We start from the raw sequence: 25,306 nt of genomic DNA on the forward strand, positions 1-25,306 counted from the left end.
TCCTATCCCCATCTCTGCAGCAACAGAAATGCCACTCTCCCTCCCCTTGGCAGATCAGTGCTTTTCTCAGGAGGCACTCCACGAGCCTGCGTTCTCCTTCGTTACTCTAACCGGGTTTTTACAGGCACACTGAAACACCTGTCCTGAGGTTTTTCTGTTCTTATTGTCGTGATCTACCTGATAACGGCGTTTTAATGTCTGCCTCCCAGACTACAGGGTCTTGAAGTACCAACTTCATTGCTTCCTTTCAAACAGACTTGTCCCCCATCTCAGGAGGGATGGGTGAAGAAATTTGGCTAGGAGAGACGGGCCCAGTGCAAGCTGTTTGTAGTTTGAGATCTTCATCTCCATTTATTTCTGGGCAGGAAAACATAAAATAAACACTTTTTCTCTGAACTTTAATGGGCAATACTATATTTTGAGACATTTTTATGTTTTATTGTTGTCTTAGAAAAATAATCTCTGGGAATTTAGGAGTCCCAGTCAGACCAAACTGGCCATTTTTTGCTCCTTGCATGCTAAGATGCCAAAACCTGACAAGCATTTTCAGGCAGAAGGCCACCACGTTGCGCTTTTAACTGTTTATGTATTTGACTTGTGAGACTGTTTGAAAGAACGGATTTTGCTGGCCCGTATTACATCACCGATGGGTTAGAGAGACACAAATTGCATCCACAGTATTCAGGACGTGAAGGTAAGCAAGAACTGTAACATGTTTGAGACTTTTTAAATAATTGCCTTGCGGAGCTAGGAGTGGAACAACTCAAGACTGTGTCTCAATGCAAACAAATACAAGTTCTGCATCATTCTTGCCCGTGATAAATTCTGTGATATTTTACAGTTTAACTTTACACTTTGACCTTGATTTTATATTTTGGCTTATTTCTGTACTAAGAGTTTTTAATAAAAATTCCCATTCAGGCCTGTTTGGCAGTCCTGGGTATTGACGGATCAGAGAACTTAAAAGTTATCTAAAACTTCGAGTTCTAACAGCCTGAACGTGTGGGGGCAAGCAAAGCCCTGGATGTCCAGCCTCGCCCGTGTGTCATCAACTCCTCGCCCGGCCGTGTTCTCGTCGCGTTGCTCCAGTGGAGAAACGGCCCGAGGAGCACCGTGGGCCCTGCACGGCCAGGTGGGTGCAAGGGGGGCACGGCGGGGTTCCCGGGGGCGAGCCCGCCCTCAGCTCCCCGTGTGCCGGCGCGGAGGGCGCTCGGGCAGAGGCGCCCGGCAGGGGAACGAGGGGGCTGCGGCCGGCGGCAGATGCGCTCCCTTGCTCGTCCCGGTGAGTTGCTGCGCTGCGGCTGCAGCGGCGTGGGCACAACGCATCCTGCCTGCCCGGGGTGGCCTTGTCGCCTGGCGCTGCGAAGCGACGCGGCAGCCGGGCCCGCCTGGCCGGGGCCGCCCCTCCGCACCCCGGCTGGGCGAGGCGGGACGCTCCGCGCTGCTGCGCGCGGGACGAGCCCCGCACCCCTCCCCGCTCCCGCGGCGGGGGCTCTGGCCGGGGCTCGGGGCTTCCACCTCCCCGGGCCAGAGCCCCCGGGGCTGCCCGGACGGCCCCCGCAGCCCGCTCCGGGAGGGCCGGGCGAAGGGACGCTGGGGCTCGGAGCCGGCCCCGGTCGCCCCGCACAGCGCTGGGGACAGCGGCGACCCTCGCGGGGAGACGGGGCCGGGCAGCGCGACCGCCCCGGCGCCGGAGGGTGGCCGGGCCGGGGCCGGGGCCGGGGGCGGCGGGCGGGGAGGGCGGGAGGCGGGCGGGGAGGAAGGCGGAGGGCGGGCGGGAGGCGGGCGGCGCCGGGCGGGGGGTGGCGGCGGCGGGCCGGGAGGCGGCGGCGGCGGCGGGCCGGTGGGGCACCGCGCTGCGCCGCCGCGCCTCTCCCCGGCGCCGCGGAGCGGAGGTGAGCGGCGGCGGTGCGGGGAAGGAGCGGTGCGGGGTGGGGGGGGGGAAGGAGCGGGGCTGGGCGGGGTGCGAAGGCGGGGGGGACTCGGGTCGCGGCCGGCACCGGCAGCGGCCGGTGGCACTTGTGCCCGGCGCGACGGACTCGCCCCGCCCCGCCCCCGGCGGCGGCGGCGGGCACTTAATGGCGCTGCTGGAGGCGAAGGGGCGCTGCGGGGCGGCGGGCGGGAGCGCTCCCGCCTCGGCCGGCGCTGCCCACGTGCGCGCGGGGACGGCGCGGGACGGCGCGGGACGGCGCGGGACGGCGCGGGGCGGCGCGGGGCGGCGCGGGGCGGCGCGGGGCGGTGCGGCGGCTCCGGGGTTTGCCGGCTGCGCTCCCGCCGAGCGGTTCCGCAGGGCAGCCGCAGCTCCGGCGTGCGGGGGTTCTGATCCAGCCCAGCGCCGGCGGGACTCGCCGCCTCTCCGAGCTGTGCGTTAGTAACGCCGGCTCCCTGTTGGTTTTGGGTTTTGTTTGGGTTTGGGTTTTTTTTTTTTTGTTTTGTTTTGTTTTTTTTCTTTTAATGCGTGGGAAGTTTTTGCCGGCAGGAATGTCCCGAGAGCAGAGATGGGAGATAAGGTGTAAAGTAACGTGCAGAATTGGCTTCTGAGTAAGGGAGCGTCTAAAATACAAGTTTGTACTTCAGTGCGGGAACTGCGGGGCTGGAGGCTTCAGCGTTGCTTACGCTGAAGCTTTAAAACACTGAATTGTGAGAGGAGAATTACTTGGAAGATGTTAGGACATTGTTTTGAAAATAAATGCCTAACAGTGAGAAGAAAAATGGGAAAAAAAAAAAGATGGAGTGTGATTATCGTCCCGAAACATTCCAGCTTGAGTATTTCACTTTTGACTGTGGTTGGGCTGATAAATATTTTCATTCTAGGAGTATGTTGCAAAAACATTTGTTTATATACGCAGTTCAGCGGCCGGAGTGCTCTGTGTGGTTCCTCTGATTCCATGTATAGGAGCATGAAATGTTTTATGCATTATCTGTGTATCTTACATGTGCGGAGACTATAAAGGTATCTGCGTGGTTTAATGCATGCAGGTAATTGTTTTATCCTGTGACTGATGCGCTTAAAATAGGGTGCCATATCATATCACTCAGAAAAACAGAAAATTAGAGTTGTACCACAGCCTCATATTACGGAATTTCTGCTTCAAATGTCATTTGGACAGTGGTATGCCTTCTACAGAGTGTGTGTATTTGTTTTTAATATTGCAGATGCCTTTTGATTGCAAGACTGCTGAAATGTTTTGAGGGCTGCCTCGCGTTCCCTAACCATGAACAGTTCAAAATCACCAGGGCTGGCTGGATTTGGAGTCTTGAAAAACACAACCTGCCACACGGAGAAGAAGATATCAGTTTTCTTTTCCATAATCTTCATGACAGTGGGAATTTTGTCCAACAGTCTTGCCATAGCAATTCTCATGAAGGCGTATCAGAGATTTAGACAGAAATCAAAAGCCTCCTTTTTGCTTCTTGCTAGTGGTTTGGTCGTCACAGATCTCTTCGGCCACCTCATCAACGGAGCCATTGCAGTGTTTGTGTATGCATCGGATAAAGACTGGATTCGATTTAACCAGTCCAACATTCTTTGCAGTGTTTTTGGCATCTGCATGGTTTTCTTTGGTTTGTGCCCGCTCTTCCTGGGCAGCGTGATGGCTGTTGAAAGGTGCATTGGAGTCACTAAGCCAATATTTCACTCTACAAAAATGACTTCTAAACATGTGAAAATGATGTTGACTATGGTATGTCTGTTTGCTGTTCTTATAGCTTTGCTGCCTATCCTTAGGTTTAGAGCCTATCAAATTCAAGCATCGAGGACCTGGTGCTTCTATAAAACAGAACATGTTGAGGACTGGGAAGACAGATTTTATCTCTTACTTTTTTCTTGCCTTGGGTTACTGGCCCTTGCTATTTCATTCTTGTGCAATGCTGTCACAGGAATTACCCTCTTAAGAGTCAAATTTAAAAGTCAACAAAGACAAGGCAGATCTCATCATTTTGAAATGATCATTCAGCTCTTGGCTATAATGTGTGTTTCTTGCATTTGCTGGAGTCCATTCCTGGTAAGAGCCTAACATGTTTGCCAATTTTTAATGCACATCAATGTATAAAAGTTACTCTTTTTTTATTTCCAGGTTTTAAGGTGCTTTAGCTGTGATAACAGCTCCATTCACTCCTCAGTGTATTAATTTTACAGCAGATTGCCTATAATGTATGTACCTATGTATCTATAACAAAAATGGTAATTATTCTCCACTTCTGATCATAAGCAAAATAGATTGAGTAAGCAAAATGTATAGGGACTGTGAGGACTTTATTTCCAAGGCTGTGAAGCAGACAGTGGTAGCAGAATGGTGGCTAGAATAAATCAGAGCACATATTGAGCTTGTCCAAAAATTCAGTGAAACATTGGAGTGACAAGTCTGTTTAGTCTGTACTATGGTCCATATCATTTTCTATTTTTGGTAGTCAGTTCGTTGTTACTATTACGGTTTGCTGCTACTTGCGAACTGTGTTACGGATGGTAACGGTTAAGAATGTAAAAATCCTCCACTCCGTTAGCAGGGTATTCAGGGCTTTGCCTTAGAGTCATGCTGAAAACCAGTGGTTGGCAGCGGGTTAAAATTAAAATCTAGTTTAGACTTGACCAAGCTGGGTTTGTAATCTGGACAGATTACTGCAAAGCTGCTCTGGGCAGTCGGTGCGCTTCCTCAGCTGTGCTGGCTGTAACTCGGGACTGCTTGCTGGTAACTGCTGTGACTCTTCCAAGGCGGTAAGGGTTGCTCGTGTTAGCGTGTGCTCTAGCAGGGTCAAAGGAAGCGGGATTATGATAAGGAAAAGACTTTGATGGCTCCTGTTGTATGATGGCTTTATAAAGCTGATAATCATAGAATGGTTTGGGTTGGAAGGGGCCTTTAAAAGTCCTCTAGTCCAGCCCCCCTGCAGTGAGCGGGGACATCTTCAACTAGACCAGGCTGCTCAGAGCCCCGTCCAACCTGACCTTGAATGTTTCTAGGGATGGAGCATCGACCACCTCTCTGGGCAACCTGTTCCAGTGTTTCACCACCCTCATTGTAAAAAATTTCTTCCTTATATCTAGTCTAAATCTACCCTGTTTTAGTTTAAAACCATCACCCCTTCTCCTGTCACAACAGGCCCTGCTAAAAAGTTTGTCCCCATCTTTCTTACAAGCCCCCTTCAAGTACTGGAAGACTGCAATAAGGTCTCCCCGCAGCCTTCTCTTCTCCAGGCTGAAGAACCCCAACTCTCCCAGCCTGTCCTCCTAGGAGAGGTGTTTCATCCCTCAGATCATTTTTGTGGCCTCCTCTGGACCCGCTCTAACAGGTCCCATGTCTTTCCTGCGCTGAGGACTCCAGAGCTGGACACAGTATTATATTAACAGTGTCTCTTTTTACTGCAGTAAATCTGACTGAATAATTTTTTTTTTTTACTAGGGTGGGAGAGGTTAAGTAACAAGTAATATGAAATCTTAATTTGTTTCCTGGAAACAAGATCCCGTAGTTTTCCACTGATGTGAATGAGGAGCAATTTCGGTTTGAGCTTACAAATTTAGACATTGAGATCCAAATCAGATCCGGCTTCATCTCACCTACTCACTGCCTACGGTGTAGTATGGAGTTACCTGAACTAGTTCTGAGTTAGATACTGGCACTAGCCTAGCTGCAGCAGTTGCATACGTCTGGCATGTAGCATTTTATTAATCCAGTATCGCAGACTTCAAGGAGACAGTCTGGATATAAATCTCTGCATCACCAAAATGCAGAAAACTTCTTTCACTTTTTTTCAGCGCACACAGATTTTTCCCCTGCTTCTCTATTGATTTTTCTAGACTTGCTCTACAGCATAGTTTAAATTCATGTTGGCTTTTGTCAGTGTCCTGGCTATCGTGTATAGAGCATAAACAAAGTCATCAGGACAGTATAGCAAGCTTTTGTAGTGAACTTACTTCCAGTTACATCCAGACACCTCCTGAAATTTGTCTGGGGCAAGCCACAGAATGGTTTTCAAGAAAAGCAACTCAAATGATAGCTTTACTTTTCATGAAAAAACAGCATATTATCCTCTGATGACATTTATTTTCAGACAAAGTAACTGTCCTTAAAGGTTGGAATTAATCTGATTTTTTTAAAAGCCCTTTGGTATCAGAAGAGCTATAGACTTTTTTTAATTCAAAAGAGATACTTCATTTATTCAACTTATGAAGCAACACTAAATAGCAACTACTGTGGTTGTTTTTTCAGTGTTGGTAATTTTTGTTATGCCTTTCAATTTTTATGAATTATAAAAAAATAATTTTTAAAATGTTGACAATCTTTAATGAAATCACAACACTACTTTTGTCAAAGTATTTAACTTCATCTAAGTTTTAGTTCACAATGAATTATTATTCCAGCAGCAATTTTTTTTCCAGAGCCTTTTCAGAGTTTGATGTTTTCGTCAGCTGGTGATGTAGACCAGTGAATGACTTCTTGCTTAATTTTGTTCTTGTAATTTTGGGGACTGTGTTGCCGAGGGAGGTGATACACAAGCAATTCTGGTTCACTGGGTAGCAAATCTGCCGGTGCTCTCTGTGCGTTCCTGGCTCATGACGCTTTGCTTCTGGATGTCTCTTGAAATGAGATGAGCCAAACTATCACCAAAATTAGCTTGGCAGTGTGGAAAGTAGTTCTGCAATACGGACAAATTCATGTTAGAAACAAGAAGCTAAAAAAAAAGAATTAGGGTAAGGTAGGATTTAGTTCTTGAAGCAAAGTTTCAGGGAAGTGAAGAATTTGTGTTTTAGCCAGGGTTCCATAGCCTGGGAAATGCGAAGGACGGGGTCCTTGGAAGGTATTACCTTTCTTAGCTATTAGGGTCGTAGAGTTGTCATCAAAGTTAATTCTCTGAATTACCGACTCTTTGTTTTGATAGCATTCTGGTCACTGAATGCAAACAGAATTATAAGTGCAGCATTAGTTTAGCAAGCTTTATTGGACGGCAGTGAAGCACACCAATTCAGTGGAATACAGCTTTGCCAGGAGTGTACTGCTGAAGAGCTACAATAAAGAGACCCAGGGTTTATCAAAGCATATGATTTATGAATAATTGTTGATCCAAATCTACTTGTCTGATTTATCTGAAACCTCTCAGGGCTTTTAATTTGTGAAATGAATTGTTTAGATTCTGTAATTTAATCAGCATATACCAAAATATGTATTTCTTGAAATACTTATGAGCAGGTGTTTATAGGTGAAATTATTTGGCAAAGTACCTAAATACATGCCTGGTTTGCATTAATTTGCTTTTTAATTTTTTTTTTCTCAAAGCAAAATGTAGAAGTCATTGAAAACCTTTGAACTGTGAATTTTACCCATGTTCTCTCTCCCAAAGAGTATACAGAACAAAATGTTACGCTGAGAGTGAATTGCCTCTATATAAACCAAAGCGATTATAAACCAAACAAATCTTTGGAAGAGAAAGTGGAGGAAGGTGATGGAGTTTATGCCACATCTCGTTTGCAGATACAAGAGTTTGTATTTATTTGGTGTGATTCTCTTACTGATTGGGGGTTTGCTTTGTTTATTTTTTCTTCTGTTTTCATTCTAGTCTGGTATTACATCAATTGTCATATGTGCATGGCTACCAAAATCAAGTCTATCCGATACTGTAATCCAAGTGCAGATTTACTTCACTATTAGATTTTAATATTTTTTTTTCTTCCAAGTGGAGTTATATATTCCGTCACTGTCCTGTGCTAAAATCACCTTTAGATGACATTAGAGGCGCAAGACCCTGGATCACCCTTTACGGTGTCTGGTATGGGACTGAACTTGAATTCTGCACCTGCTCAGTGGTAGTGAACTTGTTTTGGTGCCTTTATATATCTGTGTATACATATATATCTCTAACATTTAATATTATATATAATAATATATAATGTTCTAAACAATCACCACCGCTATTTTAAGACTCCTGGAGATGTGGAAGGTTTTTTTAGCAGCAGAGCCCATGGCATGGCTTATGTGGAGCTCTGCCTCGGGCTGTTGGACAGGGACTTCCTTCTGATTTCTCTCCTTCCTTCTGATTTCTCTCCTTCCTTCTGATTTCTTTCCTGATGCTCCATCTTATTTATTCCTCAAAAATGAGTAGCTTTTTCAAGTTTTCTGCCACTGTATGAGAATCTTTCCCTAATGGAGTACCAGAATGCGGGGTGCTCCCTGCGTCTTCCCTTGTGAGGGAACATTTGTCTCCTTCTGAGGGGCTGAGAGTGAGAGGGAAATCACAAAAAAAAAGAGAAAGCAACAAGTGAAATTCATGAGTTTTCCTGTGATCTATACAGTCAATGATTTGTAGAGGCACGTTTGTTCTGACAGTCCAAATAATTTTGCTTTGTGATGGGTAATTGCAGGAAAATATGTTCCGAAGATAGTAACATCAACCTCTCTGTGTAGTAAATAATCTTTTTCATCCTTGCTAGAATCTTAGCCCTTTGCTAGGGATATGTGAATTTTGTTGCATAAATTTGGTCCCTAGGGATTGCATTCCCAAAGCAAATAGTTGGGCTGGAGCATTTTGTGACAAGCATCTCTGATGAAATAGATTGTTATATAAGGCTGGTTTTTGGCTGTGACTTGATGTCTCGCCTGTCATGAAACAGCTTGTTTTTGGAGCTGTGTTCATATGACCAGATTTTGACTTCAGTATGTCAAATTTTGTGGGGCTCAAGGGATAAAAACGTTTTATATTTTGTTTTTGGAGTGGCAAAGTGAACTCCCTGTAATTACGGACAGGAGGGGTTTATTGCAGAGTGAATTTATCTACCGGAACAAATTATGATATGGAGAAATGTATAATCTTTTTTCACGTGTGGAACAGTCTTAGCCTGAGAAAAGTACTTTTACATTTAAATTATTCTTGTTAAGATCTTTTTCCATGCAGTTATCTGATTGCTTTCATTCCAGTTTTACCTCCCCTCTACTGCAGAAAATAGCCTCCCTTTCTGTTTTTTTTTTTAAGATCTCAGCTATTTATTTCGTATGATTAAATCAGCTCTTATTCAGTTGCTTTTTTTACTGCCTAGATTAATTTCTAGCAGTCTCTTCTCATGTCATCTCTTCCCTTTCCAACTGTTGTGCTAATTGCATCTCCCTGAACTTGCTCTGACTTCTTCTTGTCTTCAGATTGTCTCATGCAACGAGGCTCCATGGTTGGTTTTCCTGCACGTAGGGCTGCGCTGAGCTTACAGTTTGCAGAATCACTCCAACCTAGAAGCTGCTGGTCCTTTCAGTGAATATGCTGCCAGAGGAGGCGAGAAGGGCAGTGATACGCTAACAGGGGTGCTCTTGGTGTAATACCGTTACCCCAGCGCAGCCCACCCTGGTTGCCTCAGCAGGTATTTTGGGTGCTGAGACAGGCTCGTGGCTGGTCTGTGCTGAAGGAGGTCAGTGGGTTGCAGGTTTTATACTAAATTCTAGGCCATGTAGTTCCATACAGTATAAGGTACTTTGTTGTACAAGGCAGTCCTCTGTGCATCTCATTTTAGTATTTTTGTATGTGTAGTCATGTATATACTCGCACAGTGACACTTTGCCCAGAGTTCATACACCTGGCACCCTTGAAGCATCTTCCTCCCTTCCTATTTTCTGTATTCTTTAACAAGCTGTCAGTTTAAATTTCTGTTACACTACCTTATACTGGTATGTGCAATGGACATAGTTTATACGAGCTCATTGCTTTATTAATGTTGTTTGTATACCTTCAAATATTGCTGGCTATTGTCCCTACAACAAAATAGTTACTTAAAAATTGTCCCTTCTCTTGTGCTTTCTGGATGGTGATTTTCGTAATCCAAAAATGCAGCTGAGGAGAAGCAGATACAAGGTGGCCCAAGATGCAGGTCCAGGCTTTGCCAGGGAGGCCCTTGCCACCGCGTACAGTACACCTCTCCTGATGGGCAGAGGAGGGGTGACCTGCTGCCGGACCTCCACGGGAATAACTGCTGGGCGCTGTCATTGCACCTCTTGGGCTGGGTGCAAGCCCGTCACAGGAGCCCGTTCCTGCCACAACGGTTTTAATCAATGAACCAGTTTCATACGGAAACGGAAAAAGCTTTTTGCTAGCAGAAAGCTGCTAGATATGCCTCCACCTGTAGTCCAAAGCGTCAGTATGGTAATGGTTATTGTCGACTGTGGGTTATTACTTCTCTTCCAGGCCTTGCTGTTTCAGAAGAGGTCAGATCAGGAGCGGCTGTTTGACTGAATTAAATGCTCCCTGAGTTCCTTTGGAAATAAAAAAACAAATCCCATATGAGTTTGCTAGTTTTTCAAGCTACGCTAGAAAAAGGGCTCTCGCTCTCCCTTATATCATGGCCTTTTAATTGCTTGCCAAGTTTCTCAATACATCTGCAAACACTGTGCAAATTCAATTACTATTCTCGCTTGAGTTCCCCTGAATGAGCTTCTGATACTCAAGGATAAATTGACAAAATGGTAGTGTCATTCCTAATACTATGGCCCAAAAGATATTTTGGAATAAATAGCTGATTTTAGGGGATAAGGGGAAAGAGAAGACTCATTTTGATTGAAGTTTTTGTTAGTCTCAGGACAGGAGTGTCTTTTTAGCTTAGTCTCCTGTGGAATAAGGTTTAAGCAGCAACTCAGACAAATCAAGTGTGCTTTTGTATGTCATCATGAAAATAGTCCATGGAAAGAAATTGTAGGTGTTTGCAGGGAGAAAATAACAAAGTTTAATACAGTGCACTTAAAAATTGAATCCACCTATTCAGATGTGTTTCTATGATACTAGAAAGCCTTGGTTAAGATGATCATGCCTTTGTTTTAGTATTGGTTGTAGAGATCTTTCTTTTATTTTGGATTCTTAAGATGCACAGCTGGCAAATTTCCACCAGGTTAGATGAGAAATGGAATGAGCATCGTTTTAGAGTGTACCCACCTAAAATGATACTGAATTTCAAAGGTACTCTTTCAGTGTTCAGAATTGGGCTGTTCCAATTTTCATCTTTTACAGTTTCTAGAGATCTTACGGGCCTTATCCTTTCTCAGAAATATGAATCATTAAAAAAAAATGTTTTTAAGTGTGGGCCAGGCTGTAGTTTATCACAGAGTGCTTAGAAACTCCGTATTAATTGTGGCTGTATTTGTAATTCAGGTGCTTACTTTCCTCTCACAGAAGTCAGGGAGTTGAGCAGCTGAGATACTCCCTCAACAGGAAAGAAGTTCTGGAGAAGAAATGGCTAGTGGTCAGAGTATTGCCCTCCTGCAGCAGTGATATGAACCAGGGAAAGAATAAGGGCTGAGATTGACAGACTGTCCTTTACTATGCTTTTGGGGAAGCATAATTATAGTTTTTGTTGTCTATGTTTACTTGTGCTCTTTGGAAAAACTTACTCAAAGCCTTTTTCTGAAAATGCAGTGCCATCAGAACGCAATGAGGTTGGTTTGTTTTGGAGAAAAAAATTAGGGGAGGCAGGTTTCAGTCATATGATAACATTGCGTTTTCAAAATAACCTGCTCCTGTTTTTCTTTCGAAATTGCTTGCCACTTGGTTTTTAAATTTATATGTACAGAATTAAACCATAAAGATCTATAAATTCAAGCAGAATATTTCATTGCAAATAGATGCCAGTGACTTTCACAGAAAATTTTGATTTTTTTCAATTTTGAGGTTGCCATCTCACAAAATCAAATTCTGAAAACTTCAGCCAGATAAATTTCCATTCACAACCCCCACTCATTTGTTCAGTTGGTAAAGTTTTTGGATTCTGTGCTTGGAGTCAGTTTGATATAGATTCCAATTTTGTTTGATAAAAATGAATTCTTCATATTTCCTAGATATTACACTTATTCAGACCTTTCTTGCTTCAAAATATCATACACTGCATAGCCATTTTTGGAATATGTCATACACAGCATGGCCATTTTTGGATGGTTATTTTAGGAAAGCTCTTCTTCCTGACCATCTAAAGTCTTTAAATGGTAAACTTGTTGCTGAAAAGTCTCTGGGACAAATACACTCACATGGAACAACTCCAGGAACTCCTCCATCCTCACCAGGTTTAACATGACAGGCATCAGTGTGTGATATACATTTGTTTGTTCTGTGAGGTATTTATTATGGTGTTAATTCATGATCTTAAGTTTTGCATCATGATTATAAATGTTTCTAGCAGAAGTAATTTGTCTTAATAGCAGCGTAGAATCAGTTCGTGTCTGAGAGTGCACATTATTTGGATCCTCTTCTGGGAAATATGCTGCTTATCTTTTAAACAGAGCAATAATTCTTATATCGTGCTTTTAAGATCTGCATTTTACATTAAAATTCAGAAATTGCTGAATTGCAGCTGGTGACTTGGGTTACAAGCTCCCTGAGGAAGGAAGGCGCCTGTTCACTGTGTGCTTGCACGGTGCCTAGCAGAACAGGAGCACGATCCTGTCGTGGCTTCTGTGTGTGTGCTCTTACAAATAGTAATGGTCAGGTAGCAGGACGTTGCAGAAAAGGTTTACACCAGGCGTTACAGTGAGGGTTTGGTAATTGTGACTCATTCTGTTGGATTCATTCTCGTGTTGGATGAGGCAAAACAGCTGAGTGGCTGAATGAACCCGAGCCGCGTTGTAGGTAATACGCTGTCTCTTGTTGAAGGATTGCTCTTATCTGCTCCAGACAGAGCAGGGAGTGGAGAGCAGCTCATAAGCTCTCTCTTAGCTCCACTTTGTAATGAGCCATGCGAAGACCTCATTCAGAGATGCGTGCTGAAGCTTGGGTTTGAATGGCTTTGCAGTTGTGTTTCTGCATGATTTCCTGAAGAAGGCTGAGGATGAGCCTTTGTGTGAGGGATGTCCTGAACGGAGGTTTTAAACAAAATTAGGCCTCAATACTAAACTTGCAGAAACCAAAGATTACCTTGTCACTGGAGAAATGGAAGTTAATGACTCATCTCCAGCTGGTCCCCTACTTGCTGTCCCAGGCCCGTGTGCTGCCGGCCGCGTAAGCTGGCTGTGCGTGGGCGGCACGGCCATCCCAAAGTTATGGGAGTGAGGGAGGATGTAAAGGACGTAGTGAGTCTGCCCGTGAGCAGCCTCATCACCCAGGTAATGACCAACATCAGGACGTGAGGACGTGGGGAGGAAGGCTCCTGTGCTGGCGGGGACGTGGCCAGCTGCGTCCCCTCTGCCTCACTGCACGGAAAAGTGTTAAAACAGAAGGTGAAGCAGGAAGGAAGTGAGGATCATGCGAGCGATAGTTATTTGGTTTAGGATTTACGGTTCATTAGCGAGTTGGGAATAAAATGGAATCCACTTTTTACCAGGAGCGTGCATTTGCTGAAGTAGTGAGAAATAAATCACTCTTAAATGGACCTAAAAGGTGGTCCAGCTGTACAGCAGTCCCTTCAATTTATTTGCTAACATTACAGAAAAAAAAATTGCAAAGTATATATTCCAACTTGGTAAATATATCACTAATTCACCAGCCCTGATACTTCCATTCATAGCTTCTTAAGTGTACTTCTCCAGAATTATATATGTCACTGTATTAAAGGGGTTGTTTTAAAAAATGGCACGAAAGGAACACATCACATCTTCTTTTGCCTCCAGCCAAATTTGCAAATACTGCAAATCAGATAGCACCAGGTCATTAGGTGACCATGACTCCAATCCATCTTAAAAAGATGTCATTTTCTGCCACTGTGTATGTTGCATACACGGTAAACATAAACATACATAAAATATAATTACAAATTAACATATCTTGTTCCACCCCCCTCCTTATTTTACCCCTATACTCGTGTAATAAACACGAGTTTATTTCTCAGAGAATTGAACTGAAGGCCTGACTCCTTTGGTAGACGACATGGTAGGTTCTTTACTTTTTTAGACCTGTTGTTGCTTGAGGTCTTGTAGGCTCGGTCACACATCAAAGCCATCTGCATTCCTGAATTCTAGAAGAGGTGAAAAGGCCACTGTATATCATGACTGACTCACTGTGAAAATCTCCTTCCTTGTTTTCACACTTCTAACATGTATGGGTATGTCTGGTATTTGCGCTGGGAGCCTGCATGTGTGTGTCATTCCTCTGAAATCAAGGAGTGACCTGCACAAGGAACCCTTAGAGAATTCAGCCTAATTCTTAGACAAAAGTAACAAATCTGAGAGAATTAAAAAAAAAAATGGCCAGGTAAGAACTGGCAGACCCTGCATTCCCTGTAGGACATTTTCTTGCTCTTAAAGATACAAGATTTGCTGCTGGTTGCTGGGTCTACATTGCATCTTCCCTCAGCCATGTAAATACAGTGGAGGATGACTTTAGTAATAAAGCAGTGTGAATGTGGTGATGTTTGAAAAGGCAGTTCGCTCCTAAGCTATTGATTTGATCCTGTGCATAACAGTACTTAAATGCTGAATTCAGTCTATAATTATGGACCTTTGCAGCTCCCTTTTCCTCCAGGTTGTCTGTATATTGTCTATTATTGTGTTCAGACAGTTCTTCTCTTCCTCCCCAGTATATTATGTGTTACTTGTGATTCTTTCTTTGGGTATTCGCAGGGTGTAAGTGAGAGAAATTCTGTTGCTCCTAAATCAAAGAGAATATTTGTTTAACTAATAAAAATGTGATTGTTTTCCAAATGAGTGTGAAAACCTGAAAGAGCAAAGCGATAGAAAAGAAGTAATAGGGCTTTTCCAAGGCACCCAGCTGACCCTAAAGGAAGAATGAATGGATCCTGAATCCATATAATCCGTAAATACTTCCTTGATTTGATTGTTTTTCTCAGGATGATCCTTATTATGCAGTATTAGAAACACTCTATTGTTTTCTGGTCCCAAGAGGTCTAGCAGTTGTCCTGTAAAGTTTCTCTCAGCATTGCTGGGTAAAAAATATTTTAATTTTATCTGTAAATGATTTTTTTAACAGGAGATTTTTGTTATAGGCCTTGTTGTTAGACAGCAATACATACCTCACTCTATGGAAGCAGGCTTTCTTGTAACTTTAAAACACGTAGGTCAGGAAACACCTTGTTTATTTGACTTTAATAGACACTCTGTCTTTTCATTAGAAGTGAGTAATCTACTGTTTTCAGTGCTAAAGTCTTCTCTGTCCATATGCATTCTGCTTTCCTTTCAAATGAGTTAATCAATTAAGCTGTGAGAGTAAATTACATTGCTGGTTGACCCAGAGTATTTCTAATTTTGAGAGGATGGAAAGGAAAGAAGGAAGGACGACTGCCAATCCAAGAAATATCTGGATTCTTTTGGAGAAGCAAAGAGAGGTGACCTGGAATGCTCTGTTCAAGCCCAACCTCAATTTATGTTACTGCAAACCAGATGCAAATAGGTAGTGTCTAAGAGGAAAGTTGACAGAAAATAAAAGCTTCACTTTGAGTTAATGTTTGTGAGTTTATGCATACAAAGAAATCCTTCTCTTCATGAGGCTTACTTCATAATTGCATTCCTGCCTTATATAGAGCATGATAATGCCAAAGGCAGCTAATGAAATGTAAATAGTGAGTATAATGTCATGTCACTTTACATTTTTTTCAGTAATTTTGACAAATTCTTGCACACATAAAAATCTCATTTCAAAGGATGTTTCCAAATATTTGTTCGAAAGTATCTTGCCTTCCATAAATATTTTGCAGAAAGCTGTAGAAACAGAGGTGGTGAAAATGTCACACTCGACTCTAATGGCAGAGTAATGGAGTGCAATAGACGGCGAGTCCTCTCTAGACCCGAGCCTGCGTGGGGAGAGCAGAAAGCGTAGAACTGAACAGCCTCAGCGAGGAGGGATCATTTGGCAAGGTCAGACGGAGCTGAACTGCTGGGTGGCTAACACCCACCCACAGAGCCTTAATTTAATGTCACGTCTGCAGTGTTGTATATATGGTACTACGCTGCAGTCCTTTTGTTGGCGTTCAGTTGATGGGAGATCTGCCCCACCAATTCAGAGGGGTGCTTGGACATACTGTTTCAAGGCTTTGCCAACATGAGGACAGGCACATGTATCCTGAATGGTGTCGTGTTCACGACGCAGCAGCATCGGACGGTGAGAAGTTGCATGGTCACAGAATCCGCGGTGTCTGAGAATAGAATATTAGAAACTATTTTCATTTGCTTCATGGAAAATATTGTGTTTTCCTGTTTTCTTGATATCTTTTTGACTTTTATCAGAGTGGTAGTACTTTGGGAACCCTGAGCTCTGAGTGCCTTTAGCATTACCATAGCTCTGAAAGGTTTATGTGGTTCCGTTGTAAGGGTGGTAATTACAGAGCACGTGGAGGCTAAATAACATCTACAAAATGTTTGTGCAATCTCAGCTACCTCTGGCCATCCAAATCTTTTCTGACAGTTTCTCATTTGGGTTCTGTGTTTCTCATAGAGGACTGTGACTGATACGGGAAAAGTCTTTCTCAGACTAGCTGCATTTAACGGGATAATAAGTAAACTTGCATGTTTAAGGATGGGTATTGTGGCAGGTAGTAGTTACCATGTTTTTCTTTTAAAAAGGGAAAGGAAAACATTAGGGGAAAAATATGTTGCAGATCTATAACATAAAAAGCGTTTATGTGGCATAAGTAATACAGTGTGTGTACTAACATTTTGATGGCAGAAGTGGTGCACTACATATTTTTCCTTCCAAGCCCTTGCTTTTACACTGACTTACATAGAATCACACAGAAACAAAATGAAGCATACTCAGCTTTCTTGCAACAAATGCTTGCTTTATACACTGCAATATCTGTATAGCAATGAGAGAGGCAATTTGCTGAAAGTGTTTCTTTTCTAATGGCTGTTCTTAGGAGGTATAAAATGCTACATAGAAGGTGAAGACACATTTTGATTTCTTTCTCCCCTTCTTCTCCAAATTTATTTCTTAAAGTTTGTGTTTATAGAGTACTGCAAAGTATCGTCTTCTATCATCTCTCACCTACAGCAGACTGCAGCTTTTTTGTAGCACATGTGAACAACAAGTTCAAAACATGCCAACAACAGTTTCAAAAACTCATGGACATTCAAAATAATTATATATTTTTTGTTTCCATGTAGTGGGTCATAGACACTAGAACACTGCCTTGAGTCCTGTGGGGTTTAGGAGAAGGGGATATGTACCTCTGGATTCGACATAGGTATCAGTGACAAAATATAAGTACTTTGCAAATACTAAAAAAACCCATGGACTTTCTTCCATTAATGGAAGTTCTCAGAATGGCTTGTAATGAAGAGAAAGAGGGTTGGGAGGGTCTGCAAGGTTTCCTCAGGGAAATGGAACCTGAAGGCTGAGCTGTAGAGGAAGAGAATTTCTAATATTTGTTTGCACGTAACAAAATTGGCCTGCCTGCTCTGCTTTCTGTGTCAACCTCTTGGTGACGGGTTTTTATCCAGTTTCCTGAAGTCAAGGATAGAACCTGGATTTAGAGCCTATGTACTGAAATGTGTTGAAGTAGTTTTGCAGTTTGCCTTATTTCCTAACCAGCTATAAAGTCTGCTTCTTGTTTTGAGTGTTGTTAGTCCTTGAGTACCAACAGGAATGTGACTAAGCAGCGCTGCCATTTAGCTTATTAGTTGTTCTCATATAATTGAGATCCAATTGGAAAGGAAATTAAAGACATACTGTTTAGATTTGGAGAGTAGCATGAAGCTTTGGAGCAGTTTTTTTTCAGTTTGTTGCACTGAGCTTTGCCCCTAAGGGAAATGGCAGTTCTCTGCTGCTATCTGCTAGATGCAAAATTGTAGAGTTCAACAATTTCAAAGTGTTTTTAAAATTTTTCCATCTGACTTTCTGGATCTTGCAAAGTGAGCTTTGTTTTTAGTGAAGCCTAAAATTGGAAAAAAAGGATGGAGAAGTTTAAGGTATTGTGTCAAGTCCTTGCTTGACACAAATTTAATTTCTCTGTATTTATTTCTAGGGACAGGGAATTCTCAGGTCTTTCCTTAAACCAACAAAGACTAACATGAGTCGGAGTAACCTTACATCTTACAAACACGCAGCCTTGGTTTAAAAAGTCACTTTTACAGTTATGCTTTTATCATTACTTTGCAGAAGAAAGTTTGAATTTTCTTGGTTACATCATGTGACGCTTTCATTTTTTTTGCAAACCAGGGAGACGTACTACAGCTGTGTTCATATAAACATTGTATAAGTCAGCAAAATGCTACTTGGATTTTTACATTTCTGAATGTTAGAAAATGTCATGAGTTACGTTTATTATTTACCAGCTGGGAATTATTTTTAATCATACTGCTGAATCTGCATGAATATTAAATTCAGTTGTGGATATCAAAGGCAACTAGATATGACACGATCGCATTGCCTCTTCCTGCTTCCCCACTTGTGTACTGCGGGCTGCAGAGGAGAGAATTCCTTCATCGTACTAACGTGACAGACCTACAGGGAACGGAAAAAAAGTCAGTCTTTGAATTGTTTTCTTGACTTTGAACTAATTATTGAACAGTGTTAGTCAAATAATAAGAAAAGAAATGTCCTTTCTGTGCCTACAGAGGAGGTCCTGCTCTCAGACGTCAGCTTAGCACTGCAGGAAGCACTGGTTGCAGTTCCTGAGCTGGTGACTTGCGCCAGTTCAGTGACGCGACTTTCTCACCCCCCGGCAGCAAATACAGACTGTCTGCATGTTTTGCTTCAATTAAATCCTTTATTAAACAGCTGGTAGCGTATTAGGCCTTTTTTATCATTTATGATTTCAAACTGGCTTTGGAATAGTATTTTAAGAATTTCAATTGGAATAAAAAAATTGACAACCAAAATGTGATAGAAATAATAATTTATATTGGCCTCACTTTATTCTACCCCTCTTCAGCTGGAGTTTAGGGTGTTGTTCTAGAAATCATCAGACGACTTTAGAAACGCTCCAGTAGCCAGGACATGGTCTCCTCTTTGCCCTGTCTTTGCATGCAGTTGGCTTCAGTTGCCTGCAGTTTTCTTCAGTGTTTCCTCAGAAGAGCTCAGACGAGCTGCCAGTGTAGCGCAGGCTCTTCGGAGGCGTGGGAAGCTACCTCACTTCATACCCAGAGACAATGGGATGGTAACGTGGCTGTCACTACCGCTGCTCTGCCACAGGTGTTTTAGAATAAAAATGCTCATGCTTGGGGTTGGACTAAGATTCTCTGTCTTAGTCCAGGCCTATGCGTAAATCACAGCCTCTTGGAACTGTGAAAAGTTGGGATATCATTTTATGTTGCTTTTAGTGATTCAAGAAAGGAAACTTTTTTTTTAATTTCTGCATAACACTCCCAAATAATGTAAGTAATATGGCTAGAAAATTCTTACTTTATGAAACAAAAGTTGTAGATAATGTAGATTTTATCTTACTGTTTCCAATACAGGGATTCACAGATGAGCTGGTTAAGCATTTAGCTATGTACATAAGCTCTACTTGCTGCTTGTGAGTTCAGATGCATTACTTTTTATATGTGCAGTGTTCAGAAGAGGTTGCTTAAATGTTCTGGATGAAGCTTCTCCAAGTATGAGAATCCATAAAATTAGGTATCGAATTTCCTTCTTGTCCTGATTTACTTTATGTAAATCTGTTACCAAAACAGAGGTTCTTTGTGTTGAGCCAGCAAGTTGAACAGCAAATGGGTTCACTTAGAGGTGGTTACTACTAAATGGAAAGGAATCTCACAAGTTTGCTGGGTAACGTGTGAGAAAAATAATACAGTTTTTACAAAATGTGGATGGTGCTACTTTTCCTAGATGACAACATCTACTGCTTCCTCTTCTGGCCATGAAATTGCATTGGATTTGGCATTTATTAACTTCGCAGAACACAAGAGAAGAAGAACAAATGGATTTTTGAAGTAGATCAAGAAGCAGATGGGGAAGCTGTATGTCTGTATTGAGTCAAGCGTGCAGTGTATGGGATAAGGATGTTGGCCTATGAGCTCTGTTTTTCTGTCATTTGCTGCCCAGTCCTACTTGCATGAGTAAGGAGTGTTCTGTCTGAGTTTGGCTTGTGGTATTGGACCTCTAATAAATAAAATGTAGGACTGTCCTGAGAAAACATCCCGTGCAGAAGCCAAAGGAGTTGTCCAAGTTTGGGTGGGCTGCTGATGTCAGAGGAATGCGCCCAACGGTTGTGGGGTGAAAAGCAGATTCAGGGAACTGACTTGTGTTTATGCTGGCTCGGTGCTCAGACATTCCTCCTCCTCCTCGTACCAGTTCCCAGCTGTGCTTCTGCCAGTCTTACCAGCTTCCTTAGGAATGTTCCTATGGGCTCTCTTTGCTGCTCCCATAGACGTCCATACAGAAACGCTTGATCAAATGCTTACACAAGCAAGTACAGTCTCCTTTTATGCATTTATGCTGTTCCACTCAAATTTGTACTCAGATGTTGTGACCTGCAAGTTATAGGTAGGGCCTAGGAATACAGAGAAGCATTTAAAAAGGTGTAAAATAGGTTCGCTGGAATCTTGAGTGGTAGTTTTCTTTTTTTTTCAGTTGATTCATTATTATTTTTAGGGTTTGTTTGTTTTTTTTCTTAAAGTGTATCTTTGTGAAAATACGACCTTGGCACTTGGACAGACTGACCCTACCTCTGTACCCACCCGATAAATCAGTGTAGTCATAGCATCAGTTGTAAAATATCCCGTTTCTTAGTTAAATAACTATTGTTTTAAAGGCTTTGGAACTGAAAGCCTTACAGTGTTTCATCTTTCTACCAAAAAAGTCTCCATGTGCTTTCAACATTAATAATAGACAGAGATAATTTACCTTCCTCTGGCAGATTCCTGGCTTTGCAGAGCCAGGCTTTCTTCACACAGGAACTCAGGTTACAAAACCTCAGTGGCAGAAAGCCTGTAGAGGGGAGCTCTGCAGGGAGGAAACCCCACTAGGGCTGGTCTTTCAAAGCCCAGGATGCAGCTCTGCAAAGCGGGGAGGCCAGCCACAACTTAACTGGGCTCTTGGATAGCTCTTGGTAGCTCTTGGGTATCGTCTGCCAGAAGGAGTCCTGCTGAGCTGTACTGGAAGAGTAATGCCTCCACGCATGTGAAACTATTGGCTCCGTCAGTGTAGTTGCTGGTGGGGGTCTGTCCATGTGCAGCACCTCCACAGGTAAATGACACCCTCTGTGTCTGCATTGGCAAGAGGAGGGGTATTGGTGGCTTTTGTCATCATGGCTTAAATTTTCCTAGAAACCTCTAAACCCTCTGGTGTCAATAAATGGTGTTCTGTTGCATTTTAAAATGTGTGAATCTTCTTGATAGAATCGAGGTGCTAATCCCTTATGCAGACTTTAGTTTGGAAAATGTGAAAAAATAAATATCTTCATAAAAATGTTGTGATCCAGCAGTGGTCTCTCTCATTGAAAAAATCGATCCCTGGGCCTGTCTTGGCATGCTTTGTCAGCTCAAATTCTGGATAAGTTTTTATTCCTTGCTCAAATCAGTCCCTGGTGTTGGAGGGTATTCTCTGGCTGGTTGCCATCCTCTGCCCAAGGTTCAGCAGTAGTTCAGCAGAGACACATGTACGTCCCATGTAAAACACTAGAGGATTCCTGGGATGGTAAATGTTACATGCCTGAAAGTATTTACTCTTCAATTGGGATGCACTGATGCTGTGAAGGTGTGAAGACTGGGAATAATGTTGAAATGATTTCACTCATTTACATGCCCTCCTTGTGTATTTTTTTGACGTATAATTTTAAAATGTTCAATTTTCAGGTGACAATGGCCAGAATTGGTATAAATGAGAGTCATTCAAAGGAGACCTGTGAAACAATACTTTTTGCTCTCCGAATGGCAACATGGAATCAGATTTTAGATCCCTGGGTGTACATTCTTCTCCGGAAAGCTGTACTTAAAAACCTGTACAAGATCACAAGGGGATGTTGTGGCGTGCACATCATAAACTTGAACATGTGGGAACTCAGCTCCATCAAGAATTCTTTGAAGGTTGCAGCAATATCTGAATCACCAGTAAGTTCCAAACAAATAAACCTACAGCCACTCAGCTCTACGGGGCAATAAAGTTAAACACAACGTATGAAGAGATGATGGAGGCAACGCTTATACACGGGCAATACCTTAAAATGAATTCCAAGGCTCAGTGGTTTGGCATTTGTTTTGAATTTTGAGTGGTTTGCTCTTGTCGCTTACTGGTTTGATATTTTGCATGTGCCCAGCTTATTAAAGGATCCAGTTTGCTTGGTTCATTGACTTGACCTCTTAATTATTCACTGTTCCATGAACTTTTGGGAGAGCTGCAAAGTTCGCCAGTATAAGCGTTCCCTTCAAATCACTGACAAAACATGAGGTTCCCTGTGGGAACACAGAAGCAGATCAGCTCAGCCTGCTTACAGTTACATTTTCAGATCTATCGGTGAGTTTTTACTCCTTTCAACAAATTTTGTTGAAACTAACAGGCATAAAGCTGTGGTTAATCTGTAAAAAGAGTTGGTTTTTTTTTTTCCTGTAAACTGAAGGAAGTTTCTTGAAGCGTTTCCTTAACGCATATACTGAAATGCTCTTGAGGTACATCAGCTTCATTTGTAAATGGTCATGCGAGTCTCATGAAAAATGTGTGTGACCCAATGAGCACCCCCGCAGTGGGAGCGCGGTTATGCTTGTGAAAGCAAGCACCACGCTCAGTTTTTGCAGTGTCTGTCTGAAGAGCTGAGGGCATTCAGTATGTTTGAAGGTACCGGAAAGTTTCCAGGACTTTATACAGGAGACCCTTCACCTTTAATGCTGCTAAAAGAGGCTTTGGTTTTTTCGTGACTGTACTTTGTTCAGAAGCAAAAATGGGAGTATCAGAGACTTTGTAGCAGAGGGGTTGTTTTAAAATAGAAATGTCTAATGTTATTTCCACCTACGTCAAATAACTACATTAGTGAATTGGTGTATTGGGACAAAGTAGTTAAAAACTAATTCACCAAGAAGACAGCCCGAGGGACCACAACTATTCGCAAACTACAAATTCATGTTGTATGTGAGAATAGTTTAAGTCACAAAATAAAAACCCAAAAGGTTTAAATATATCAGTTTTTTGTTTTAAAAGCTATTTCCTTTTTGTTTTAAAAAGGTTGAAAAATAAATGGGTTAAATAACCCTATAATGAAATGAAATGGCTTCGTTTACCCTGAAGAATTTCTGTATGTGATTTATTTCCTCAGCCACCACGCTGATAAACTGTGGACAGATTTGATGCTGGTGTAAGCTCCACACTGTTGCTTTCGTGTGGGTTCTGCTGAAATTTGGAAGTGTTCAGTTAGTGCTCAGTTTGGCTTTTTCATTTCTTAGAATGTGATGCCAGTGTTATCTGTTGCCATAAATTATTTGTTCTTTATGGAAGATAGTTGTTTTAGCAGCTGCAAAAACCTGTTGGTCTGTAAATCGTTGAGATATTTGATCGGTGAATGAAGCTCGTAAACGTTCCATTTTGTTACGTGAATAAATGTAGCTTGTGTAGTTCATACTGGTTGACTTGTAAAACAAACAAACAAAAGTTTATATGTATATGTGATTTCTTATATTTTGTGTACAAATACGTATTGAATGTAAATTGCAAAGCCTCATTAAAGTTATCAAAATGTATCTTGAGAGTTATGATATTTTTGCATAACAAAAGAGATCTGAAGTTGTTAAAATTAGTCTTTATGGCAAAAAACCTCCCACTGGATTCAAGCCAGCCACTAACACTCACATGTGTGGTATCAGTTGTGAAGGTAGGGAGGAAGACAGCGAGGATTCAGGTAGGAGGTGTCAGTGTTTGTACACTTCATTTTCACGTGAGCAGCCCAGCGCAGTTGGTCGTCTGAGGCAGACAAGGTCAAGTTCTGGGGATCCATGCCTAGAAAATGCAAATAAAAGCGGAGCTGTGAGGGTTTGGTGTTTGGATTTTAAGTGTTTTTAGCCAAATATCTGCCAATGTGTTACACAGACTCCGATTAGTTTCACATAACCGTGAATCCTGAAACAAATGCGAGTTCTGCTTGTTAATATTTTGTCTAGTCCAGTGATGTGGTAGCCTGCAGAGGCAGCGCAGGATACAGCCACCCAAGGATCTGTTACCACTGAAAGTGATTTGATTATCATTGCATTTCATCTGAGAGCCAGCAATGTGCTGTGTCTTATGATTAGCAAATTATATATTTTATGGAATATGAGATTATAAAAAAAACAATGGGACAGCTTCACACTAGGATCTAAGTGTTGCCCAGGCAGGGAGAAAAGGGCAGTCTGCTTAGCAACGCACCCATGATCTCTTTGGAGGTTGGCTTATGATGTGAGCGGTCACAAGCTGCCTGTTTACTGCTAGGCAGTAATTGGTATCTCCAGAGCAGGCAGAGGCAGTAACATGTTCTGGTGGGAAGAAAGTGAATCTCATTTCTGACTAATGACCAAGGAAATCCTCAGGGTGGAAGAACATTTTAGTCTAATTGGGATCTTAAGAAATGGCAGGCTATGTAAGGAAGCATGTTATCATAAACCGAGGTCCTAGCCTGGGCTAAATCAACCTGCTGAAGCAAAGAAAGCATCGGTAACAAGTTGCTCATCACGGGGATTAGGCAAATATCCGTGGTTTGTTGCCTAGATACAAAGATGGAGAGCAAAGTTCAAGGTCTTTTTGTTCTGATTCTTGAGGTAAAGTGTCCACCTTGTGTGTTTATTTTCAGATATCTGCATATAAGTATTTTTATCACTTTAGTCTGATGTGTTAGAATGATTTCAGGAACAGCAGTACTTACCAGTTCTGTAGCCATGGTGATCCTTTAGGACAAGATGTTGGGACCTCTCAGGTGCGCCCCACCTGCAGATACAGCCCTCCAGGATGTTACTGGTGACACGGTACACCTCTCATGAACTGCACAGATTGGCATGAGATTGAATCCTCAACACCTGGGTCCCGGGAAGATGCATTCAAATCTCAAGGGAATTTACAACACCTATCATAACTTTTCTTTGATCCTAAAAAAACCGTAAACTTCTGTGATCTGCCAATGTTAAAAATGGCAAAACTATTGGATTTCAGCAAATTATGACTTTACTTTCAGCTGCATTAAATTGAGGAGAGTATTTATTCCTTGAACAGGCAATGTTTTCCTGCTCAATGTAGGTTATTAAGAAGTCTTAAATACTAACAGTGTAATCCCGTTCCAAAGATGAGATAAAAGAGGGGCGACTTAATATGAGTAGGTGCATTTTGTGTTTGTGAGATAACCCTGAATTTACTACTTTATGGTGAGGAATAGCTGCAAGGAAGAAAACAAATGCTGAGTTCCAGTACCCATTGGCCATCAGATAGCGCGTGTATGTCAGATGGAAAATATTGCACGTTAGTGCTACGTTCACTGGTTCAGTAACAACAGGATTTTTATTCTCATATAAATGACTTGTTT

At 42.4% G+C, this 25,306-nt stretch overlaps 1 protein-coding gene across 2 annotated transcripts; it reads left to right on the forward strand.

The window, feature by feature from the left end:
• Positions 1–1,795: 1,795 nt before the first annotated feature.
• On the forward strand, positions 1,796–23,499 carry PTGFR (prostaglandin F receptor). Of its 2 annotated transcripts, none has more exons than XM_064455378.1 (3): positions 1,796–1,895; positions 3,157–4,004; positions 21,630–23,499. In XM_064455378.1, exons 2-3 carry the CDS (start codon positions 3,216–3,218, stop codon positions 21,933–21,935), a joined length of 1,095 nt encoding a protein of 364 aa, XP_064311448.1. In that variant the 5' UTR covers positions 1,796–1,895; positions 3,157–3,215; the 3' UTR covers positions 21,936–23,499. The 2 variants fall into 2 exon arrangements, with proteins under 2 accessions (XP_064311448.1, XP_064311449.1); XM_064455379.1 differs by having other exon boundaries at positions 3,157–3,683.
• Positions 23,500–25,306: the final 1,807 nt, after the last annotated feature.

The sequence above is a fragment of the Phalacrocorax carbo genome, chromosome 6 (genome assembly GCF_963921805.1).
Source record: "Phalacrocorax carbo chromosome 6, bPhaCar2.1, whole genome shotgun sequence".
In the NCBI taxonomy this organism is placed as follows: Eukaryota; Metazoa; Chordata; class Aves; order Suliformes; family Phalacrocoracidae; genus Phalacrocorax; species Phalacrocorax carbo.